The following is a 20,335-nucleotide window of genomic DNA, read 5'->3' as shown; positions in this document are numbered from 1 at the left end:
CTGTAAATTAAGGCCAAATCAAATGCATTGAGCCTCAGTAGCTGTGCCAATTAAATCTCATTCAATTTGCTCAACAAGAACGTTAGCATTAATCACTGGCAAATTTCTTAGACTATTTCATGTCACTAACTAGCTGAGTGATTTTGTGCTTGTTTACGGTGCAAAATAACATCATATGAAGCAATATCATTAGTCATTGAGCAACTGCAAGATGCTCTGGGAACCCCTGAGCGTTTCATGGCAAGGTTTCTGTGGTCCTGTGCCTCTGTTTCAGAAGTAACCAACAGATTTTTATTTTTTTTAATTGCAATTACTTTTTGCCATCACACAGCACCTCAGTGCAGCCAAAGAACAAGCCACCAACCAGGGGAGAAGCAGTTTTGCCTTCTGAAGCCACCACATCCATGTCCCATGTCCAGGTCACATCGTCATTGCTTGGAAAAGGAGCTCCTGGGCAAAATTCCCACTGCAGTTCAGGGCATGGGGGATGCAGGGAATCTCTCTTTGGCCACATTTATTCATTTGTGTCTACAAATTGGACAGGTTCATCTTTTATCAGATGTTTGCAATTTCCATTGCTGAGGTTGTTTTCTGCCCTACCTTTGATTCCGTTTCCAGATGACTCATGTACCAAATGACACGGTACCGCTGTTGGGGAAGAGGCATATCTCCTCCTGGGTTATTTCAAAACACCTGCTTCTCAGCAATAAAAAGGGGAGCTGGTTTTCTCTGAGCTTGGCAACATCGACCCAGGCTGGGGAACCCTGCCTGAGAAACACGTGGGTGCGAGAGTCTGCAGGAGACTTGCTGTCGATGCTTCCAGTGGCGTAGGCAACACATTACTTTCCGAAGTTATTTAGAAATATTGAGCCCATGGGGGTAAACTCTCCTTTTTCATGTTTTCTCACTTCCCAATCACATTCACTAAAAGGTTCTTCTGTCTTCTGCCATCAATGTCCCTAAACAAGGGCTTTCTCACCGCCAGGAGAAACACTCTTCTTCTGCACACACCAGTAGCCAAATGACCTTAAACTTCCCTTGGAAGAGCAGCACCCCAGACCCCAGGAGAGCATCAGTGCTGGGCTCCAGGGCAGCATCTCCTCCACCATTTGGACCTCCGACATCGGCACTTGTGAGGACCACTGCGCCCCTCCAAAGGACTCAAAATAAGCCCACGGTTTGTACTTGTGGTACTTAAAAATGAGGAGGGAAAAAAAAGCCACATTGGCACAATGAGATTGCTCTTTGCTCCCAGAAGCTGACAAAGTCAAAACAGACCCAGAAGAGTTTCATAAGTCCAGTTTTTATTCAAATTAAAGGATGGGGAACTACAATGTGATTTTCTTTTATAATATAAATATGTCAGTGAAGAATGTTTCTTGAGTCGTTCATCGCACTGGACAAGACAGCTGTCAAGAGAATTACTTTGCAAAGTCCTTGGTCCTTCACACTCATGCAAAAAGTCTCTAATTAAAAAAATGTGCTTTAACAGTCAACCAACTCATTATGGCATACTGTCAGCTACTGAACCAACAAAGTCGGTTTTACAAGAACAAAGACTTTCACACGCAGGTAAATTATTTCACAATTGTCCATTACTCTTCGGGGGGGTTTATACATAAAATATACAAATTAAAATTCTCAATATTTATCTGTTGTCACTGTAGAGGAAAATAATTTAAAAACCCGTAAGTGAAGGCAGGGGCAGAGGCAAAAACATGAATTAACTCATTTCTGAACTATAACGTCTAACACACTCCCAAATATTGTAGCTTTAAGCAACAAATTACAGTCACGTGAAGGTGATTTGTGGGCATGACGTTAAGCCAAGGGGGCAACTGCTTTGATACTATGTTTTATTAGTAACGAATCTCAAAGGTTCAAAATGAGCTGCATTCATCTGTCGAACCATCATGTGAGCTTCATGAACCGGCATCGCACACGGCTGGATATTGAGCATTCTGATCTCCAAACACTGCCAACGGGAGAACAGCGTTAAGCTTTCATGGTGGTGTCATGCAACTGCCGCCAAGTGTATTTATGGTAATTACAGTGCTGTACACATCTATACAAAAAAAGTATTTGGATAAACTGAATGAACCGAAAATTGGCCTTTAATCACCCCCAATTTATCTATTAGGCACAAATGGAAAAGATGGACTTGATTCAAACTTGTTCAGACAACAGATGGCAAATCCCTTTCTGCACTCTATGCACTTGCCCGGTTTGCAAATGGGGCAGCGTGTCCCGGCGCACGTCCCCGCGAGAGCAAAGTCACCTTTGGGAAACCCACGGCCAGAAGCCCTCAGGGGGGGTCAAACCTCGTGGTGGTGCCCGCGCAAAAGAGCCGACGACGGAAGAGAGCTGAGGAAAAGCCTTCATGTTTACAAAGGACCAGCGCGACGGAGTAGCCTGAGTTCAGTTTGTAAAGCTTCTGCTAATCCTCCCGCGATCATTTCACGGGTTTTGGCAGCCCGGCTGCTGCCTGCACGGCCTCCTTCGTCTTCCAGTAGCACCGCGCAGGAGCTGAGAAATGAAATCGCCAAGAAACAGCTCATCCACCAAGCTGACTGGGAAGCAAACTACCTGGCACACGAAAATTAAATCAAGAGTGCTGAAATTGTCGGAAAATAACTTATCATCTACAAGTGTACTTGGTGACTGAGGTAATGGATTTTAAATTATTTCATAGTGCTGAGCCCAATGCTGTCCCCTTAATATGTGAGAAGCAACATGAGCTGTATCAGATATTTAGGGTTTTTGTGCAGAAAACATACAGATTCACATCTACATCACAGCTGGCAAAAACTGCACTGGAGTGTAAGAATTAGATCCAGAATTTAACAGAAGTGTCATTGATGACCATAAAAAGCAATCCAAAAAGTTATTTAAAATCGTCTTATAAAAATATTTACAGTAAAATTTGTTAGCGCTAATGCTACGTTTTCAGTCCTAGAAAAAGGCAATCTTTAAAGGAGCTGGCTCAGGTGCTCAGAATTAACAATACAAACATGAAACCACACACCAAAGACAGACCAATTCAAGAAAGCAATTCAAAGGTGGGGTGGGGGGGATACAGCTGGTTCATCACGTGTTACGGTTGTTCGTATTGCATAGCTGGAAAACGAGGTCACTTCACTTGCATAACACTGCAACGTTTGAGAAGGAAAGAAAGAAACGTGTCATTTGCCATTGAGGAGAACTGGCTGCAGCCAGGAACAGCATCACTCATCCCTGGCGAGGGCTGCGAGTTCCAGCTCTGCCCAGCAGCCGCAGGCCCAGGCCAGCTCTGGGCAGAAAAGCCATTTGACAGTAGCAGAACAATGACAAAAAAATTATTTTCCTTAAAAAGCAAGGAAGGTTCATAAAGAGTTACGTAGCAGGGGAGGAAATTATCCAACCTTTAGGCATATCCACCTTTCACGTCTGACAAACACAGCAAATTTTAAAAACTAGTAGCTAGAGAGAAGAAAGTTTATCTCTAGCCCACATAAAGTCTTAATTTCTGGACAGTATTTGCCTTTGCTCCAGCGACGTAACAAGTGTGAGAAGGTGAGCTGGGACCTGTCACAAACTGTAGCTGGGCTCTGAAATAGCTACTTTAGCTTTACATGCCCTGTGTCTGCACCAGACCTAACGAGGGCCGTGTCTGCCCAAACACTTGCCCACCCTTGCCCATGTCAGCCTAACAAGAGACACTCACTCTGACCAAAAAGCTTTGTCTGTCCCATTTGATCCTCTACTGCCGAAGGCTGAATGAATGGGAAACACCTTTTGGCATTTGCTTTTGGAGCAGTGAATTTGAGTCAGTTCAATCCAAGGCATCATCTTGCTTCTGTCACTGTGAAGCTGCATCTCAGGACTCTGATCTGGAGGCAGCTGCACTCAGGGACACATTCCTATCAGCCTCGATAGCTTTTACAGGAAGCAATATCTTGTAAAAGAGCAGCATGACATACCACTATTTTGGCACATTTCACTACAGACCATAGAACCCAAAGCAAAAAGTTCAAGGTGTATTACAGAAAAGGCTGATTTTTTTTTTTTTTAAAAAAAAATATTTTCAAGACCACTGAGCTGACATGCAATGGAAGGGCAGAAATCAAGAATAATATTGTCGTTTCTTTGGATAGTTTGCTTCTGTTTGTAAGAACAAGGACATCCAAAGAGAAGTGGGTGCTACTCAGCCTTCCCCATGAAGGTCAGCCTCCTCTGCGGGAGGTGACGCAGCAAAGGTAGGTGCAGTTTCCCCTAAAACAAACAGGCACCCACCTTACCCAGGGCCATGTCAACTCAATCACTAAAATCCTGCTTATTTACAGAAGTAACCCACTCCTCTACAAAAGCTGCACAAGGTTATGTAGGCTTAGATCCCTCTCAAATAATTGTTAAAGTATTTTTCTTTTCTATTGTAGAAGGTCCCACGGAGTCTTTTTGAAAGGAGATCTATGGAGAAAAAAAATGAGCAAAGAACACTGGTAAGTGCTGGAGCTCAGCAGTAACACGGGCAGATTCAGTCCTGCAGGTCAGCTGCCCACTACAAAAAGCCTCGAAAACAAACAGAGAAAAAAAGAAAAAAAAGGAGAGAAAATATTTTCCAACACTAGTTCCCTTTAGCCAGGGAGTCTTTTGGAAGTCCATCTCTGCATGCAGAAGCATGCCAGAGCTCGCAAGCAGCCACAAAAAGGTATTTTGAAGTAAAACATCTTCTTAAACAGAAAGCTTTAAGAATTTGGGATGCAAGCAAGAGAGCTGCCTTACAGCTGGATCTAGATCTGTCTGTTTTGAATAATCTTATGCATTCCTCATGCTAATAGAGAAACACCTTCAGTACGGGCAAGACTAAAATAGCAATTTCAGTGACAGGGATCAGTTAATCTCCGTACTCTGGAAGCCTTAAAACACAGCAGGTATTTTACTTTTCTCATTAATCCCTGCTTGGGTGAGAGAGGATTCTCGCTGTATGTAATGTCTCTTCATTAATGGCACCATAAGGTATTTCTTTTAATATCTAAATGCTCTATTATGAAATGGCATTGAGATGCTGGACAGAGCTAGAACTGGGGCTTTCAGCACAGCTGAAATGCGTGGGTCGGGAGCACTTTCTATTCAAGCAACATTAGTTTCACAGGAGGATTAAGCCCCGTGGGAGCAGCACACGCTTGGTGGGGTTGCGCAGTTTTGCGTGGTTCGGGCGCTGAGACTTCAGCCCCAGGGAAGGCACTGCCCAGCAGGTCCCAGCACGCACAGCAAACAGCATTCATGGCAAGTAGAAAAATCACGTGGTATTTATTTCCACCACACGACAAGCATTTCAGGGATACATACAGTAGTCCAGCGGCATATACAAATGTAGGACTGAGACAGCGTCACACTCGAGCCAGAGCACCCTGTTCCAGTCCGTTTCTGCTGACTGCTTTTCTCTGTTGGTACTCAGAAGTTTCCACTGCCAGTAGTCAAGTCCACCCTCCAGGCACAGCGAGTAAGTAGTTCAACTGATAATGTGCACGGAGCATCAGTAGTGAAGAAATCCAGAAGCGTTCATTTTTTACTCACGTGCCCAAACGTAGCAGTTTTGTTTCACACAAGAAATTCAGTGCCTGCAGTTCAAGCACAGTGTTTATCTCAGGACATTGAGAAGAACAGTTGATTGCACCACAGATAACAAGCAACACCTCTTGTCTAGCATGGAACATGTCCCCAAAGGGATTTTGGCTTTGCTACGCAATCCACCGCAGAGCAGATGGTGTTTGTAACGCATCACTTGTCATGCTAAGACGTTAACAGCAATGAGATGGGTCGAATCAGAAGTCAGTCATTTTCCCAACACCACCTAGCTGGGTCCACCTCACGTCTGCTCCTCGCACTGGCCTGATCGTGTGTCATAGCGGTTTGTGAATCACAGCCACACCTGTTGTGAGAATAAACAGACACTGTTATCGTAGGAGCAGCTCCTGGGCTCTGATGCGGCTAAAATCATCCCTCAAAACCAAAGACGAGCAAGAGGCTAGCAGAGAGAGAGGTGTCTACTATTTCTATGAAAGTTTCCTTTGCTGAAAACAACATCAAACACACAGAAATGTAAAGATTAAAGCTTCAGAAGGCACAGCCCTGAAGTTTACGGACAACCCCAGCTGCTGCCAGCTCTCCCACTGACTCTTTACCTGCGTAACTTCTCCCCGTGCTCATGCTGGTTGGTAATAACGTCCACTTGTCTGTGATGGGGTTGTAGTATTCCACCGATGCCAAATTGCAGGAACCATCATCTCCTCCCACCACGTAGAGGAGACCATTTACCGCACACACACCTCAAAGCAGAGCGCAGGTGGTTAGACACAGGCTAACCCGTCCCCCGACACATCACGTTCCATGTTCTGATTCATTCTCAAGCAGATACTTCACCTTCCATTTTTATCACTCTCTTACAATACCGACCACTTACATCACTAGCACATTACTCACATTAAAAACCACACAGACGCCTGCAACCAAGCACCACAGAACAGCTTGTTATGCTCACCTGCGTTTCTTCTACACATATTCATGTCTGCTACTTGCTTCCAGGTGTTTGTTCCTGGATCGTAGACTTCCACACTCTTCCTTACTAAGGGGCCGTCGTGCCCCCCGGTAGCGTAGAGCAGCCCACTGAGAACACCAACGCCTGCGGACAGAGCCCAGTGTCAGTCAAGTGGACAGGGGAAATGGTTGCACATCCCTGGTTCTCCTACTGGGTATTGCCTTGGCCTCTCCAAAGCCTTTCCAAAATACGGGCCTCAAGATGACCCGGCACGCAGTCAACTCTCCACCAACCACCACATGGCAGGTCTGGACAGTGACCCCTTCCTTGGGGCCCTTCGCTTTCAGCCTGATTCCCAATTCCAGGAGCCTGATTTTTGCTCTTCCTGGTGCCTTTGTGTCACACAGCTTCATCCCTTATGCACTCTTCCTCTTCTGAACAACTTACAGGCTCCAGTTCTTGTTCTTGAGGCTGCCACTGGGTTCCTCTCCTCCTACTCATGCCCCCAAACATGGCAGCAGCACTTGGCACAGACAAGGTGCCTCCAACGTCACCTTCCCAGACATTTTCAAAGGCCCCTGCCTCAGTCTCTGGGAATGACAGTGATGTGAAGGGTGCTTCTGCCTAACATGAAGTAAATTAGTTAATTAAAATGTTCAATCCACGAGAGTTAAAACTTCCAGCAATGTTCAAAGGCCTCTTAAAATTAACAAGGTGGAATGGCAGTAAAACAGAAACGTAGAGCTGAATCACATAATCTCAACCAGGGGTGTTCACCACCAGGATAGCCCCTGTGCCCTGAAGGTGGACTTGTGCCAAGGGAAAGGCAGAGAGCTGGAAAGGTGTGCGCAGGGAGAAGAGAAGCCCTGCCAGCACAAAGCCAAGAGGTTTTCAAGTTGGCCCCTGTGCAAGGATCTTTCCTCTTTGCCACATGCAGCACAGGGAAAGGAGAACAGAGGGAGCCAGAGAGCTGGCACTGTCTGGGCTCGGCACCTCCTGTGCCACAGGAACATCTTCTGGTGGCGTGTCACACCCCAAAACCACCGTGTGTCACACTGCTCCGAGTCTCGCCGTGGCCAGCAGGAGCACGGAGCACCGCAGCCACCGTGCTCAGCAACACGAGGCAGGGAGGGAAATCATCTGAGCATTATCGCTCCTTCCTCACCCAAAACCAGGGCCCAGCTGACGAATTAAAGCCCCAGCAGGTGCCCTGCTGCTTGGGGGACAGGAATGCTGCTGCAGGTTCAACACCATCACCTTTCTTTTCTCCAGATCTTCTCAACTTGCTGCTGCTGGATTTGGCTTTGACCAGCTGTCTCTTGCTGTACTAAGAGGTGCTGAAATCCCAACGTTACATTGGGATTCGTGGTTCATCTATGACCAACACTGGTGATTAATCTCTAACTGCCCTAAATCTCTACCTTACTGGGCCAAGTTCTCTGTGTGGTTGAGGTTCTCCAGCATGCACTACTTAGGAATAGCAGAACACGTCCCCGTGTATGTCCTGGCCCTAGAGCTGTACAAGGTTCCTCTCAGTTGACTGGGGAATGGAAACTCACTTAACTGGGGAGGAAAGCCAACTGCGCCCGAGCCCAGCAGCCTGGGTTTGCAGCACCTTAGCATTTGACTATATTCACCTGTTAGCAAAAAATTTATTCTTGTAAGAAATAATTTAATTAGTAAACTAATTTAAGCAAGTAGGAGAGTAAAAAGAGTTAGAAATGCTCTAAGGCTTTTCCACCTAAAACTGTCTCCCTCTGCAGTGTGACAGACGGGGCACGCACTGACGGGACATCCCTGCCAGGAGGGGAGTGAACCCCCCAGCTGGTCCAGCAAACCAGAACATTCACACTGGTTGGCCTGGGCTGGGGTCACCCCGAGGACTTCACAGTATCACAGTATGCTAGGGATTGGAAGGGACCTCGAAACATCATCTAGTCCAATGCCCCTGCCAGAGCAGGACTTGAGGACACCTGTCCTCACCGTCGCTAGATGTCAGCATCGGGACGGCGATGAGCACGGTCTCATTTCTGGAACTGTAGGACAGCTCATGCTGCAGCAGTGACACCGGGCTGTCCCCTCCCCCGTGCCTGCTGGAGGGACATCTGGGTGACAACCAGAACTTGAGGAGTTCGGGTTGGGAACAGAAAATTGCAAGGCTGTCGGGCAGACAAGTAAGAGCAGTCCTAATACCAGACTTGCCGCGTGGAGATGTAATTGCAAAGCAGTGCTCAGAGCAGAGCATTTCAAAGAGCATTCACCAAAATCCATCACAGGCTCTTTTCCTGCCTTTCAACATGCTGTCAACAACACAAGATACTCCTCCTGCTGTCCTCTAAGGTTGCACCAGGCTGGGTTTAAGCATCAAGCAGATACTAAAAACTTCTTCAGCTGAATTCAAGCCAACAGCATGTGACTGCATTTGCCTCAGCTGGAGTTACGGAAAAGGCAGAGTGAGGAAAGAAACACAGTGCAGAGAGAGCAGCCTCTCAACAGCCCACCTCAGAAGGGAATTCCCACCACAGCTTAACCGGCAGGGTCATCTCAGCCCCCACACAAGGGGCAGCCTCTGGGCTTGGTGAGCTCTGGGTAACTGCTACTTTGGCTGGTGTATGACGAGAACTACACAATCTGAGATCAGGGAGGACCTGTTGCACACCCTGAGCAACAGGACCGACATCAACACATTCCGTTTCATCATTTTAAATGCAACAGATATGAGATTTCATCTCTTTCAGAGAGGAGCAGACACAGAGAAGACAAGTGCCTACCCAGCCTAATATCACATTGCAAGTTAGAAACTATCAAGAATAGAATATAATCTTTACCACGTCCTTTGCTCTAACCTACCAACTCTTGCCAGCAAAAGGCACACTAAAAACTAGCTTAGCACGGGTAACCTCAGAATAATTTTGCTACTTTGACTTGGCCTGCACATCACCCAGTACAGATGTGCTTTGTGCTGCAAAGCATCCTCCGGATGCCTGCAGAGAAGATCCAAAAGGAAAATCCATCCAACAACCCTCAAATGATACCAGAGGAGGTGCAGCTTGGCTTGCCAGACCCCAGCTGCGCCTGCAGCTGGCAATTCAGGAACATAACTGTGCTTTCAAGTGAGATGCATCTGCTGGCAAGGCTACTTAGAAACTCTGAACATTATTTCATTAATCTAGAAATTAATTTCAATTTGGCAGATTTTAACCAAGTCAGGGGAGCTGCTGAAAGCTTCCAAGCAATTATGGTTCTTCCCCTTATGAGAAGGGCGGGGAAATAACAGATTGCACTTGCCAGCCCCACAATGCCAAAATACACTTTTCCTTCCCTTTTATGAGCAGGAAACCCAGGGATCATCCGCTCTTCAGAACACATCTCGGAGCCAGTACCTGCACCGCTGCGACGAGTGCTCATGTCGGCTACGTAGGTCCATTCGTTCGTGGCGGGGTTATACTGCTCGACGGTACTAAGGCACTGACGGGAGGCTCCATCGTAACCCCCCACGGCATAGAGCTTCCCTGGAAGAGACACACGTTGGCATCGGTGTTACAGCTTCAACTGATTTATGTCACCATCATGCCTGAAGGCCCCGGTGAGGACAGATCCTGGCTGAGGGAGGCCCTGGGAGATGTGCCTAAGCCTCCTGGGATGCCTGATCCCAGCGAAAGGATCTAAGTGAACTGTTTTTAAAGCTGTTAAAGCTGTCAGCTAAGACAAGGGAACAACGCGACACACAACAGCTTCATTAGAAGCCAAAAGCAGCCAGCGCAGATGCTCTGTTTCAAGACAAGGCCTCCTAGACACTCCATCAACCAACCATTACTAAAGTTCAACAAATATGAAGGAAAGTTTAACTGCCCCTCAATAAGACCAATTTTCAATCCATACCAGCAGAGCCTTGCCACAAAGGAGCTATACAATTCGTTGCATATGTGAGACTCCCACCAGCAGTTACCATCCACAGCCTTATGCTTTTGTATCCTCCTGTTTCCCTGATGTTTGCAAGGCTCCAAGAAGCGGCCAGCTCTTTTCTTTCTCCCTCAGCTCCACTCACGGCCTCCTCAGGCTGTGTTCATCAGAAGAGGTCTCTACGGATCAGGTTTATGACTGTGCTCCTTCTGTACTTTCCTGTTGCTATAAACATTTCAAACTCTTACTTGTTGGTTCAACCCACTCAGTGTTAGTCAATGAATCAAGACAAAAGTGCCAGACAAAGCAAGACAAGATAAAGTTTCCTGGCTGGCATCAATTATTAGACATTTTCAGTACCCAGGGACATGGGATCAATCTTCATCACCTTCAGATGAACACTGTGGATTAACTGCAGGCTGCAGCTTGTTCCCTACCCCGCTACGATCCGCTCTTCTTCCCACCACACGCCCTCATCTTTTTTATCGTGGGCTCCCACAAGTCCAACACTTACTTCCACTCTCAAACTAAGCAAAGGAAAAGTATTTCATGTATCTCCAGTGGAAAACCTGTCCATAAAAACTCATCTCTTGGGTACACGCTTAACATTTGTTCTGCATTCAAATGACTGCACTCGCATCACTTGAGCAAATCCTGATAACCACCAGCCGCCCCACGCTTCACAAGCACAGGCCTGTTTCGAAGGAGATGCTTCTTAAATATGCAAATTTAGCAGAACAAGAGATATTTATTCTGACATTATCTCCCTCCCTCTTCTCACATCAACACATTTCGCGTACATAAACAGTTCATACATTTCCCTTTCAAATAGGTCAAACCAAACCACTTCAAAGTACGGTTTATAACAAGGCTTGTGCCAGTGGCTGCTCCGCTCCAAACTAATTGGAAACTGCTACGACACGCTAAAGACAAGGTCAAACAAAATCTTCCACTTGCTTCAGAACTGTTTTTGCTGAAGAAGGAAAGGTTCCTACTTCAACTGCCTCCTCCTGGATCCAAAGCAAGCTGCTCAGCACCAGCTCACTTGAATTTGGTGCTGGCACGTAGGTGCCAACAGCTGCCACGATCCCTCCAAGTGCCCTCTCCACCCACCTCGCTCTGGTAGCACCGGCCTTCGCTGCCATCAGTCCCTGCTTGTTTACGAGCCGGAGCAAAGCGTGCCAGCAAGCCTGATGTCACTAAACACAGGTTTTAGTATTCCTGCCAAACCACCAGCTTGGGGCTGTGGGATGGACTATGCTCCTGTTTCTCTCGCTGAGCAGATTTTGTGATGGGTACACCATCCACGCAGTGTCTGCTGACAGCAACAGCATACGCTGCACAGGACCACTTGCTTTCACTGGCCAGACGCAGCGCAGAAGAATAAGGGTTCCAAGAAAGCTGCACACACCCCCCGGCATTCACAGGAGGCACAGGCTGGTCTGACACAGGTCTGTGTCTCTTGGGAAACTACACATGGTTTTTCACTAATACAAAGAGAAGAATGGGAAAAGCTGCAGCAATTGCATCATATAAATCTTTAACAACTAGTCTAGAGAACAGTTGCTGCAGTTTCCTTCTATCGCACTTAACCATTCAGGCTTCTGTTGGACACAGGAACATTTGCTTGATGGAAATGGCTGCTGGTTTTCTTACCCTCCACAACTCCGACTCCAACACTGCTTCTTCTTGTGTTCATGGGAGCCACAAAAAACCACTCATTGGTTTTATAGCTATAGGCCTCAACTGATGCCAGACCTAGTTAAAAAGGGGATACACAGGTTTTCTAATTAAAAAAAAAGAGAAGAAAAAAAGATTGGTGTTGCACTTTCATCTGCCTTCCACCTCCTCCCAAGCCCGTAATTCCTCCCACACTCCTGCAACCCAATTTTTTAGTCCTTTGCCTTTCAGGCTGGGACTAGTGTGTCAATGCCACTTCTTCAGCAGCTGGAAAAATGGTTACCCCATCGCCCCTGCCCTGAGACTGCTGCCCCTCCAAAGCACTGGGGACACCAAGGTGGGGCAGAGCCCAGAAGTCCCACACCCCTTCAGGCATTACAACACATCCACACAAAGGTTTACGAATTCCCCTAGACTCTGTTGCACTGTATCATCACCAGCTGAAATGGTGACTTTAGGGCTTAACCAAGCAGAAAAGCTCTACAGCAGAGGCAGAGGTGTGAATCTAAACCTACAGCTATACTGAGATAAATCCCGGACACACATACACCATGAGATGCCTTGCTGGCGTTTTATTCATGTCGCTATGAAAAATTTAATTAAAATGAGGAAAAAACCCTTTTCAGGCCAGAAAAAGCATATTCATATGAAGAATGAGACTGAAAGGACTGTAAAAAACTAGGGTGCGATTCTCTGCAATTACCGATTGGTCAGAACACGCACGTGGTTAGTTACCACACGCAGCCAACTCAATCCCTACACTATCAGAGAGCAAGGGCTCAGGAACCTCACTAAAGCTCTGACGCCTATGCAGGGAGTTCCAAAACAATTTTTTTTCAGGTCAGGCACTGCCTGTTTTTTTGCTCAGCCACCTACCAGTGCTGCCATCGAAGCCGCCCACTGCGTACAGCAGATCATTGAGCACGGCCGCGCCTAAAGTGCTTCGCCTCTCCTGCATGCTGGCTATGGACGTCCACTGGTCCTTCACGCCGTCGTACACGTCAACCGTGCGTACCCTTAAAGATCCGTTAAAGCCCCCGACGGCGTAAACATTGCCGGCCATAAACACCACACCTGTGAAAGAGGAGAGAGATTTTTACAAGGGTTTTACAAAGCGCTTGGGAAGCGAGTCTTGCCAGGCGTCTGTCAGGGTGTGTGAGACAGCAGGGCAGAGCAGAACGTGGGCAAGTCTTTGGCATTTTCCGCAGGCTAAGAGCATCAGAGCCAAGTATGAGCAAACATACATGTCGCATGGAAGATAAAATGCACATAAACACACAGCAACATGAGGCACAGATGGATTTCCCACGTGAATGAGTAATTTTCTGGTCACCAAACGGCGATCGACACTCACGGTGCTGTTGGATGCCTTCAAAGAAACGCTCCCAACTTACAGATCTGCTCGCCATCATCCACCCTCCAGCACTCAGAGGCACTGACTCGGCTCCTTTGATTTGCACTACGAAACCAGCAAGGAAAACTGGATCCCTGTGGGCTGCCAGGCCAGTGGGATGGGAGGAGGAAAGGAAACAGTGATGGAGGAGCAGCCAGAAGGAGAGAGAGAGATGAAGAGGAGGCAGTTGCTGTGGAGTGCAGACAGGCAAGAGCATCCTAGAGAGCAGGACACTCATCTGAATGAGAAGGATACATGTCTGTAGCGAAAAAGAAGGAAGGAATGGCAAAAAGAAAGAGATGCTTGAGGCCAGGGGCACAGAGGGAAGCTGAAGGGACGACTGAGGACATCCAGCCACTGCTGAAGAACCGCACTGGGATAACAGAAATGTTCCAGCAAGAGTTCCCATTACCTGCTCTGCATCTCCGGGACGGAAGCTCAGCAACTTGATCCCACCGCTCCTCCTCGAAATCATAGCACTCCACGCTGCGAATGGCTTTGGGCGCTTGCCCACCCACCACGATCATCACCTGGAGAGGGAAGACAAGCGTCAGAAAGCCCAGGCAGCTGCTCTCTGCAAAGAACCATCACCACAACCTGGTTAACAATCACCAAAAGGCTTGAGTTCGAAGCGTAGCTGCCAAAAACATGCTGCAGGCATGCTAGAAGCCTCTGCAGAAACAGCTATTCCGCTCAACCCTATTCCAAGGGGTGAAAACTTTATGCACGCTAAATATGGCAGCTCTGTTAACCCTTCCTCACCGTTTCTAAGGTGGGCGACCTGCCTATTTCCCTGTGAAATGCAAAACTGTTTGGCACCACGGCACACACAAGACTTGCCGCAGAAGTACTTTTAAGTGAAGACAATCCCCATGTAAGTTCCACAGCCAGCTGACTGCTTAGTCATTATCTCCACAGTGGTGCTAAAAATAATCAATGCCACTTAGCAAATAAAACCTGACAGCTGCATTGCCACCTGCAAGGAAGGCAACACTCGGAGAAATCACCAGGACTATTAAGACCCAGGGTGCTGGGCTGCCGAAGGAAATTATTTGTCAGCTTCATTAAGGCTTTTGGCTGCAACATATATCGATGCAAATCCATAAATTTAACCCTAAATTCCTTATAGATATGGAAGAACTACGTACAGGTGACCAAGGGCAATCTCAGGAGTACAGGAACCACTCAGCTGGGTGCTGCAAACCAGCACCTGCATGGGCAGCGTCCAAACCACCACGCCTACAAGCAGCTCGGCCTGTGCTTTGTTGTGAATACGTTTCAGCCCTTCACAGCTATCAAGACGACGGATTTGCTCTCTTTATCAGAGTAAATAGGCAGGAGCAAACATTACCCAAGCCAGTTTGAATTTTACAAGGCTACGGAGCAAGAAGCAAGACAACGGGGCTTCAAATATAGTCAAGGAGAAGATGGGAAACTGGCTTTAGGCTCTGCAAGGCAACTGTGAGTAGCTGAGGGGATAAGACCATCACTCAAGGTCACTTGGATAATAAGCTCAACTCTAATCACAATTGCCTTAAAATTACACAGCCAGACAGCAATTTAAAGAATTTTAAGAGTATGAAAATAGTGGACTGTTTGATCTACAAAGATGAGAATGTGATGCTAGAAAGCAGTGCGAGTCTAAATTAGCAGCCTGAGTACTAGTTGTGTAACAGTCTTCCATGGAAAGCTGTGGAGCTCCACATGATTACAGAATTATGAGATTTCACAGCAGACAGTAATCCCTCATCAGAGGGACCAACATACCAGATGAAAGTTTCTCAGTAATAGGATTTCTGGAAGATCACCACCTTCTCCGCTTTTTTTAAAGTTAAAAAGAAGGGGGGAGAGATCTGCAGAAGATTTGGGTTTGTACTGATAGGTCATGTTAGACAAGATGTTGAGAACCCCTGAACTCCCAGGTTCGTTCGTTCTATCCTCAACTACTTCAGTCCTTGAACAAGGGTCACGTCAGCCCTTCACGGTACCCCCAAAGCTAGGTTCTACCACCTTCATCTCAGTGCCAGCAGGCAGAAAGGACACAACACGCCGATACAGTCTGCAGAATCACAATGTCTCAATGGACAGTATCTAGGGACCTGAATAGTCCTTCACAGCACAGATCTCATATAGCTCCCTAGGATTTGTGCTTAGAAAAATAATACACTGTGGTTCTGATGTCTCACAATCTTCAAAACGCTTATTAATAAAACTGCAGCGGCAGCCTGTTGGGAGACATCCGTGCCAAACTGCGTTTGTCTTCGGGGCACAGGGAAAATCATTCCTGTTGTCATTTTTTTTCTTCACTAATGAAATGGTGGCCAGAGCATCACACGCCTGCAGGATAGATGCAGGGAGTAACAAGGATTATTCATTCAGTAGCTGCTTTGAGTCTATTGAAATTTGCTTCAGACTTCCTGCCCATAGGTCTGAGCGCTGCCATCTCCTGCTTTCCTGGCTTCTGGTTATGGATACGGGGAGGGTGGGAAACAAAAGACAGACAAGTAAGTACAGCGACCCTCCCCAGCATGGCTCCGCGACAGTGCAACGAGCCAGGAGAAACCTCAGCCAACCCTCGCAGCGCCCCAGGAGCTGCCTGCAGCAGGTCAGTGATTCTCAAGCCGCAGCTCCAGAAGCAAGAGCCGTTCAAAAAAACCACTCGTGGCTGACAAAGAGTCTCCAGAGCAGCCCCTTGCTCCCGGGAGCAGAGATATTGCCTCTGCCAAGGGTTTATCTAAGTTTATCCAAGTTTGTCACATTTCCTTGGCAGGCAACGGCGATACCAGAAAAGGGAGTTAAAACACTTCAAAGGACCACCGTGGAGTTAGTGAGAAGTAAGGTGGCAACTACACAGGCTCCTTTCAAAGACAGAAAAGGCCACCAGTAATAGAGCGTGAGGTGGCACGAAGCTATGAACTCAGCTTACCTTTGGCAGGCTAACGGGAGTCCTCGGCTTTGTTCTGGGGTTCTTTATCAGTTGCCTTTGATCCAGAGGAAGCAAATGGTATTTCATGGCCTCGATAAGGAAGTCTTTACAGGTATTGTTATTCTTGATTAAAGCTTCTTCTTCAACTGTCTGAGAACATGCACACACAGGACAGATCATTTAGACTGCAGTACCTGATGGCACAGGTCACAAGGAGCTTTGTAGAAAGAACACGAAACCTGGAATTCCTCTCCCAAAGTATCAACATTAAAAAAAATTAAAATGCAGAAGACAAACACAGACTTCCAGTTCTTCCCAAAGAAACACACAGAGTAACATCCAAGGTTCTCACTTTTTTGCAACATCATTCACAAGCGGCTCCCTCTATTTTATCATCCTCTGCCAGACATTTAACTCAGCAGAGGAGAATTCACCAGGAGTCTGGGTACAAAATAAGTAATTCCTTCTGTCCGAGTCAGAATTTTTAAGGAGAGGAAATATCTTTTACTCAATCAAAAGATACAGTTGAGAGAAAAAACTTATGATGAGCTCATCTTGTGAATACCAATTTTACTTCAGTTGTATTGATTTTTTTAGACATGCGATAAAAGCACAGTAGTCAAAGAGCCTATAATGCCAACCCCTTCTTTGGGGATTCTCAGCTCATTATCAAGGCCCAGATCCAGGAATTAACTTGTCACAAACAATCTCTAAGTCAGAGCAGGTCAGGGAGCATCTCACCTGCCAGCCACGTAGACTCATCTCTATGTGCAAAACACATCTTAAGGCAAAATTATCACACACACTGTGCTTTCACCAAGCTAAATTTACCTGTGCATTAGGGGAAAACAAAAAAAATGCACAAGCTTGTAACACCACCACCTGGGTATTTTCACGGTGAAAAATCCCCAAACGTGAACTTCTAAATGTTTCCACCAAGAGAGGGTGGCAGGTGCACCGCTCTTGTCACTGCCTGGCAGGGCACAGGTCACATTTACAAGAAAGTTGTCCACACACACACTGATTTCAGAATCCACACAGCTTTCCCTTTTATTCCTTTTTGCAGACTCAGCAATGTGCCAAATTACCCATCTCGGAGACAAACAGCCAAGCCATTGATTAAGGAGCTACCAGCAGCTTAAGTGCAAGTATTAATTACTTATTAACAGACTAACCTGTACAAGGTAATCTCTGGGCAAAAGGGGCAGGCGAACATGCTCCATCAGTTTAGCCATGTGCTCTAAGCGAGATTCCTTCTCATAATTTATCCAAGAAATCACCGCTTCAAAGACCTACACAGATAAAGGACAATTAAACGGAGAAGAGAGAACCGGCTTGCGCAGTCACCTACCCAAAAATCAGAAGCAATGTGATTTTACAGCATCGAAGGAAGGAGGTGCGAGGTGATCTCTATCAAACAGATGAAAAAGTCGTGACTATGCACAGAGCACAAGCACCACGGGAGCGAGGAGGCGAGCTGACCATGCGTATTAATAAGCAACTTCCTAGCTAGATGTGCTGTATCACTCTCAGAGCTAAGCGTGGGTCCAGGACAATCGTATACCTCTTGGACATTAGTACTGGAAGGCAGCCAGGAAACTTAATTAGCCTGCTGACATTTGCACTGGACATTACTCATGAAATCAGCCACAACAATTACTCCTGATAACAGGGATCTCCTCTCCTGAAGGAGCCTGGCCGCAGGGAAAGTCTCTACGCTCACCATCGTATTTCGTCACTGCCCTGATGTACCCCCACCCCAAAACTCAAGAATTCTTCAGGACGAGTTCACCACACAGGCAGGAAAACCCCCGCCTGCAGCCACGAAGCCTCTGCACCACATTGCTGCTAAAAATACTCTGGTATTCCAGCTGGGAAACAAGGGCACGCCAGACTTTTGGTCTGGTTTTATTCCCAGATCCAACCGGTCCAGATAAGCATCCAAACTTGGACTCCGTGACAACCTGCTCACATAGTTCCAGAGGTAAAATCTAGAAACATTCCATTCCCCATGCGCTGGAGCCACGCTGAGCCCTGCGCAATGAAGGGACACAGGCAGAAGCATCCTACATGGGCTCCTGCATGAATATGCATGTGCTTATATAACTGCAAGCCTCACGGCCCAGAAGAAAGCCCTAAAAACGTCACCAGGAGTGGGAAACGTTTCCTGAACCACCCAGCAAGGCACAGAGAGGGACCAGTGCCGTCTCAGATGCTGCACAGCAGGATGTGGATCATCGCAGCAGAGTTTTCCGCACACAGTCCAAATTAAATTCTGACCCTTAACTCCCACCTACAGGCGAAACGCCCCGAGTGCTGCTGCCATCCGGTTACTCATGGGGGCCCTGACCCCAAAAAAAGCATCGCTGGCCCTTTGCCCCAGTACACGCGGCAAGTGGCCTTGGTTTCAGCTTCCCTCTGAGGTCACCAAATGGTCAGGGCAATTTTCACAGATATTTGTTTCTTTCTTTCCATCACTGCCCCAGAAACCATTTCGTTCAGTCCAAGGTCACTAATTGGTTGAAACCAAGCAGAACTGAGGGCACCATCTCTGGGGGCCCCAACTGTTGCTGGTAAATGTATTTGCAGACATGTCCTCCCACAAAGCAGAGGCAGAGGAGGAGAGGTTTCTTCCTCTGAACTATATACATTTAAAAAGCAGTGAAGCACGAGTGTCGTCTCCTATGCCAACAAATCCTTGGAACCGGTTCAAACAGGTCAGAACCGGTTCCAACCGGCAAACACTGCTCACCCTCCTTCTCAGGACCACAGACTATAAAAGATGTGAGCACACAAGACATGGGCCAGTGCCCTTTTCCTCCCCTCTTCTATTAAAAGCACTGATTTTGCCAGAAAAATGTTTCCTTCCTTCATTTTGGCAATGAGCCTCCTCTAGTTGTTCTGCCTTACATGCAACAGAAGTTCTTCCAGGCCAGGCTCTTCCCTGGCCTAATGAAATTCACCTTTCTTTGAGGTTTTACAGCAGGTAATAAGAGCTTTAAACAACAGCAGATGGAAGGTTCCTAGTTTTCCAGAGAGGGAAGGTGTTCAGTTCTGGCCCCCAGGGCTTTTGGAAGCGATATGGATCTGAGTATCATTACTCCCTGCAAGGAACAACCAAGTGAAGGTCATTTTTATGGGTTTTTTTCTTAGGATTCACATTATTTTTAAATTTCATTTCCATGAGATCCTGTTGGAAAATGGCCTCTAAAGAGCATAACATGAAAATAGTTCCAGAGGTAAAATCTAGAAACATTCCAGCACTCTTACATTCACTGTTGCTATACAATTTACCGTACCTTTTCTTCGGAGGAGACTGTGAGCTTGTCACTCGATATTAAACTGCAAACCTGGTCCAGACTAAGGCTAAGAAATTCTTCTCCTAGCATCACCTCAGGAAAGTGCTGCTCTGTTCAGCAAATGAAAAGGGGGAACAGACAATTATAATGAAATCAGTGCGTTAAGTCGAGGGCAGGGCTAGAGCATTCCGAGAAGCGCTGCTGTCACAGCCCCGAGCATGCGAGGCAAACACCACACTGCGACCGCGTGGCAGAACAGAAACTCGTCCCAGAGCAGGTTAAAGACATCCGATGTTATTTCAAGTAACACAAGCTCCACAGGACGCTTTTACGAAAGGCACTAAATGGGAACTTAACCTTCCGCAAAGTCACTAAGTGCCTCCCGGTGGCAAATAGGATTCGAAGGGGTAATTGAGAAAAGTGACAAAGCCTTTCTGAAGAAGTGAACAGCCTGGCCACCCCAAGATTCAGTTCTTGCCCACTTCAATAACCCAGACAGATCAGATCTGCTCGACACCTGGCCGAGAGACTCCAGCAAGGGTCCTTGATATCTGTAGGTGTTCAAAGGAAACCCCATCTTTAATGGGCAAGGGGGATCCTCATCCCACACACATCAA

The 20,335-nt window shown here is 46.9% G+C and overlaps 1 protein-coding gene across 1 annotated transcript in view; it reads right to left on the bottom strand.

Moving 5' to 3' along the window:
- Positions 1-5,270: 5,270 nt before the first annotated feature.
- LOC104274406 (kelch-like protein 3) overlaps positions 5,271-20,335 on the bottom strand; it is a 31,637-nt gene continuing 16,572 nt past the window's right edge. Inside the window, exons 5-14 of the mRNA XM_009870023.1 lie at positions 19,719-19,828; positions 17,595-17,711; positions 16,420-16,569; positions 13,906-14,023; positions 12,977-13,174; positions 12,077-12,178; positions 9,901-10,029; positions 6,521-6,661; positions 6,165-6,308; positions 5,271-5,911 (exon numbers count right to left, since the gene is read on the bottom strand). Of these exons, the coding sequence (XP_009868325.1) occupies positions 5,883-5,911; positions 6,165-6,308; positions 6,521-6,661; positions 9,901-10,029; positions 12,077-12,178; positions 12,977-13,174; positions 13,906-14,023; positions 16,420-16,569; positions 17,595-17,711; positions 19,719-19,828 (1,238 nt within the window). The 3' untranslated portion in view covers positions 5,271-5,882. The remainder of the gene's footprint in view (positions 5,912-6,164; positions 6,309-6,520; positions 6,662-9,900; positions 10,030-12,076; positions 12,179-12,976; positions 13,175-13,905; positions 14,024-16,419; positions 16,570-17,594; positions 17,712-19,718; positions 19,829-20,335) is intronic.

This window comes from Apaloderma vittatum, unplaced genomic scaffold (genome assembly GCF_000703405.1).
Source record: "Apaloderma vittatum isolate BGI_N311 unplaced genomic scaffold, ASM70340v1 scaffold13705, whole genome shotgun sequence".
In the NCBI taxonomy this organism is placed as follows: Eukaryota; Metazoa; Chordata; class Aves; order Trogoniformes; family Trogonidae; genus Apaloderma; species Apaloderma vittatum.
Note: the sequence above shows the minus strand (reverse complement) of the source record. Positions and strands in the feature narration are given on the sequence as shown.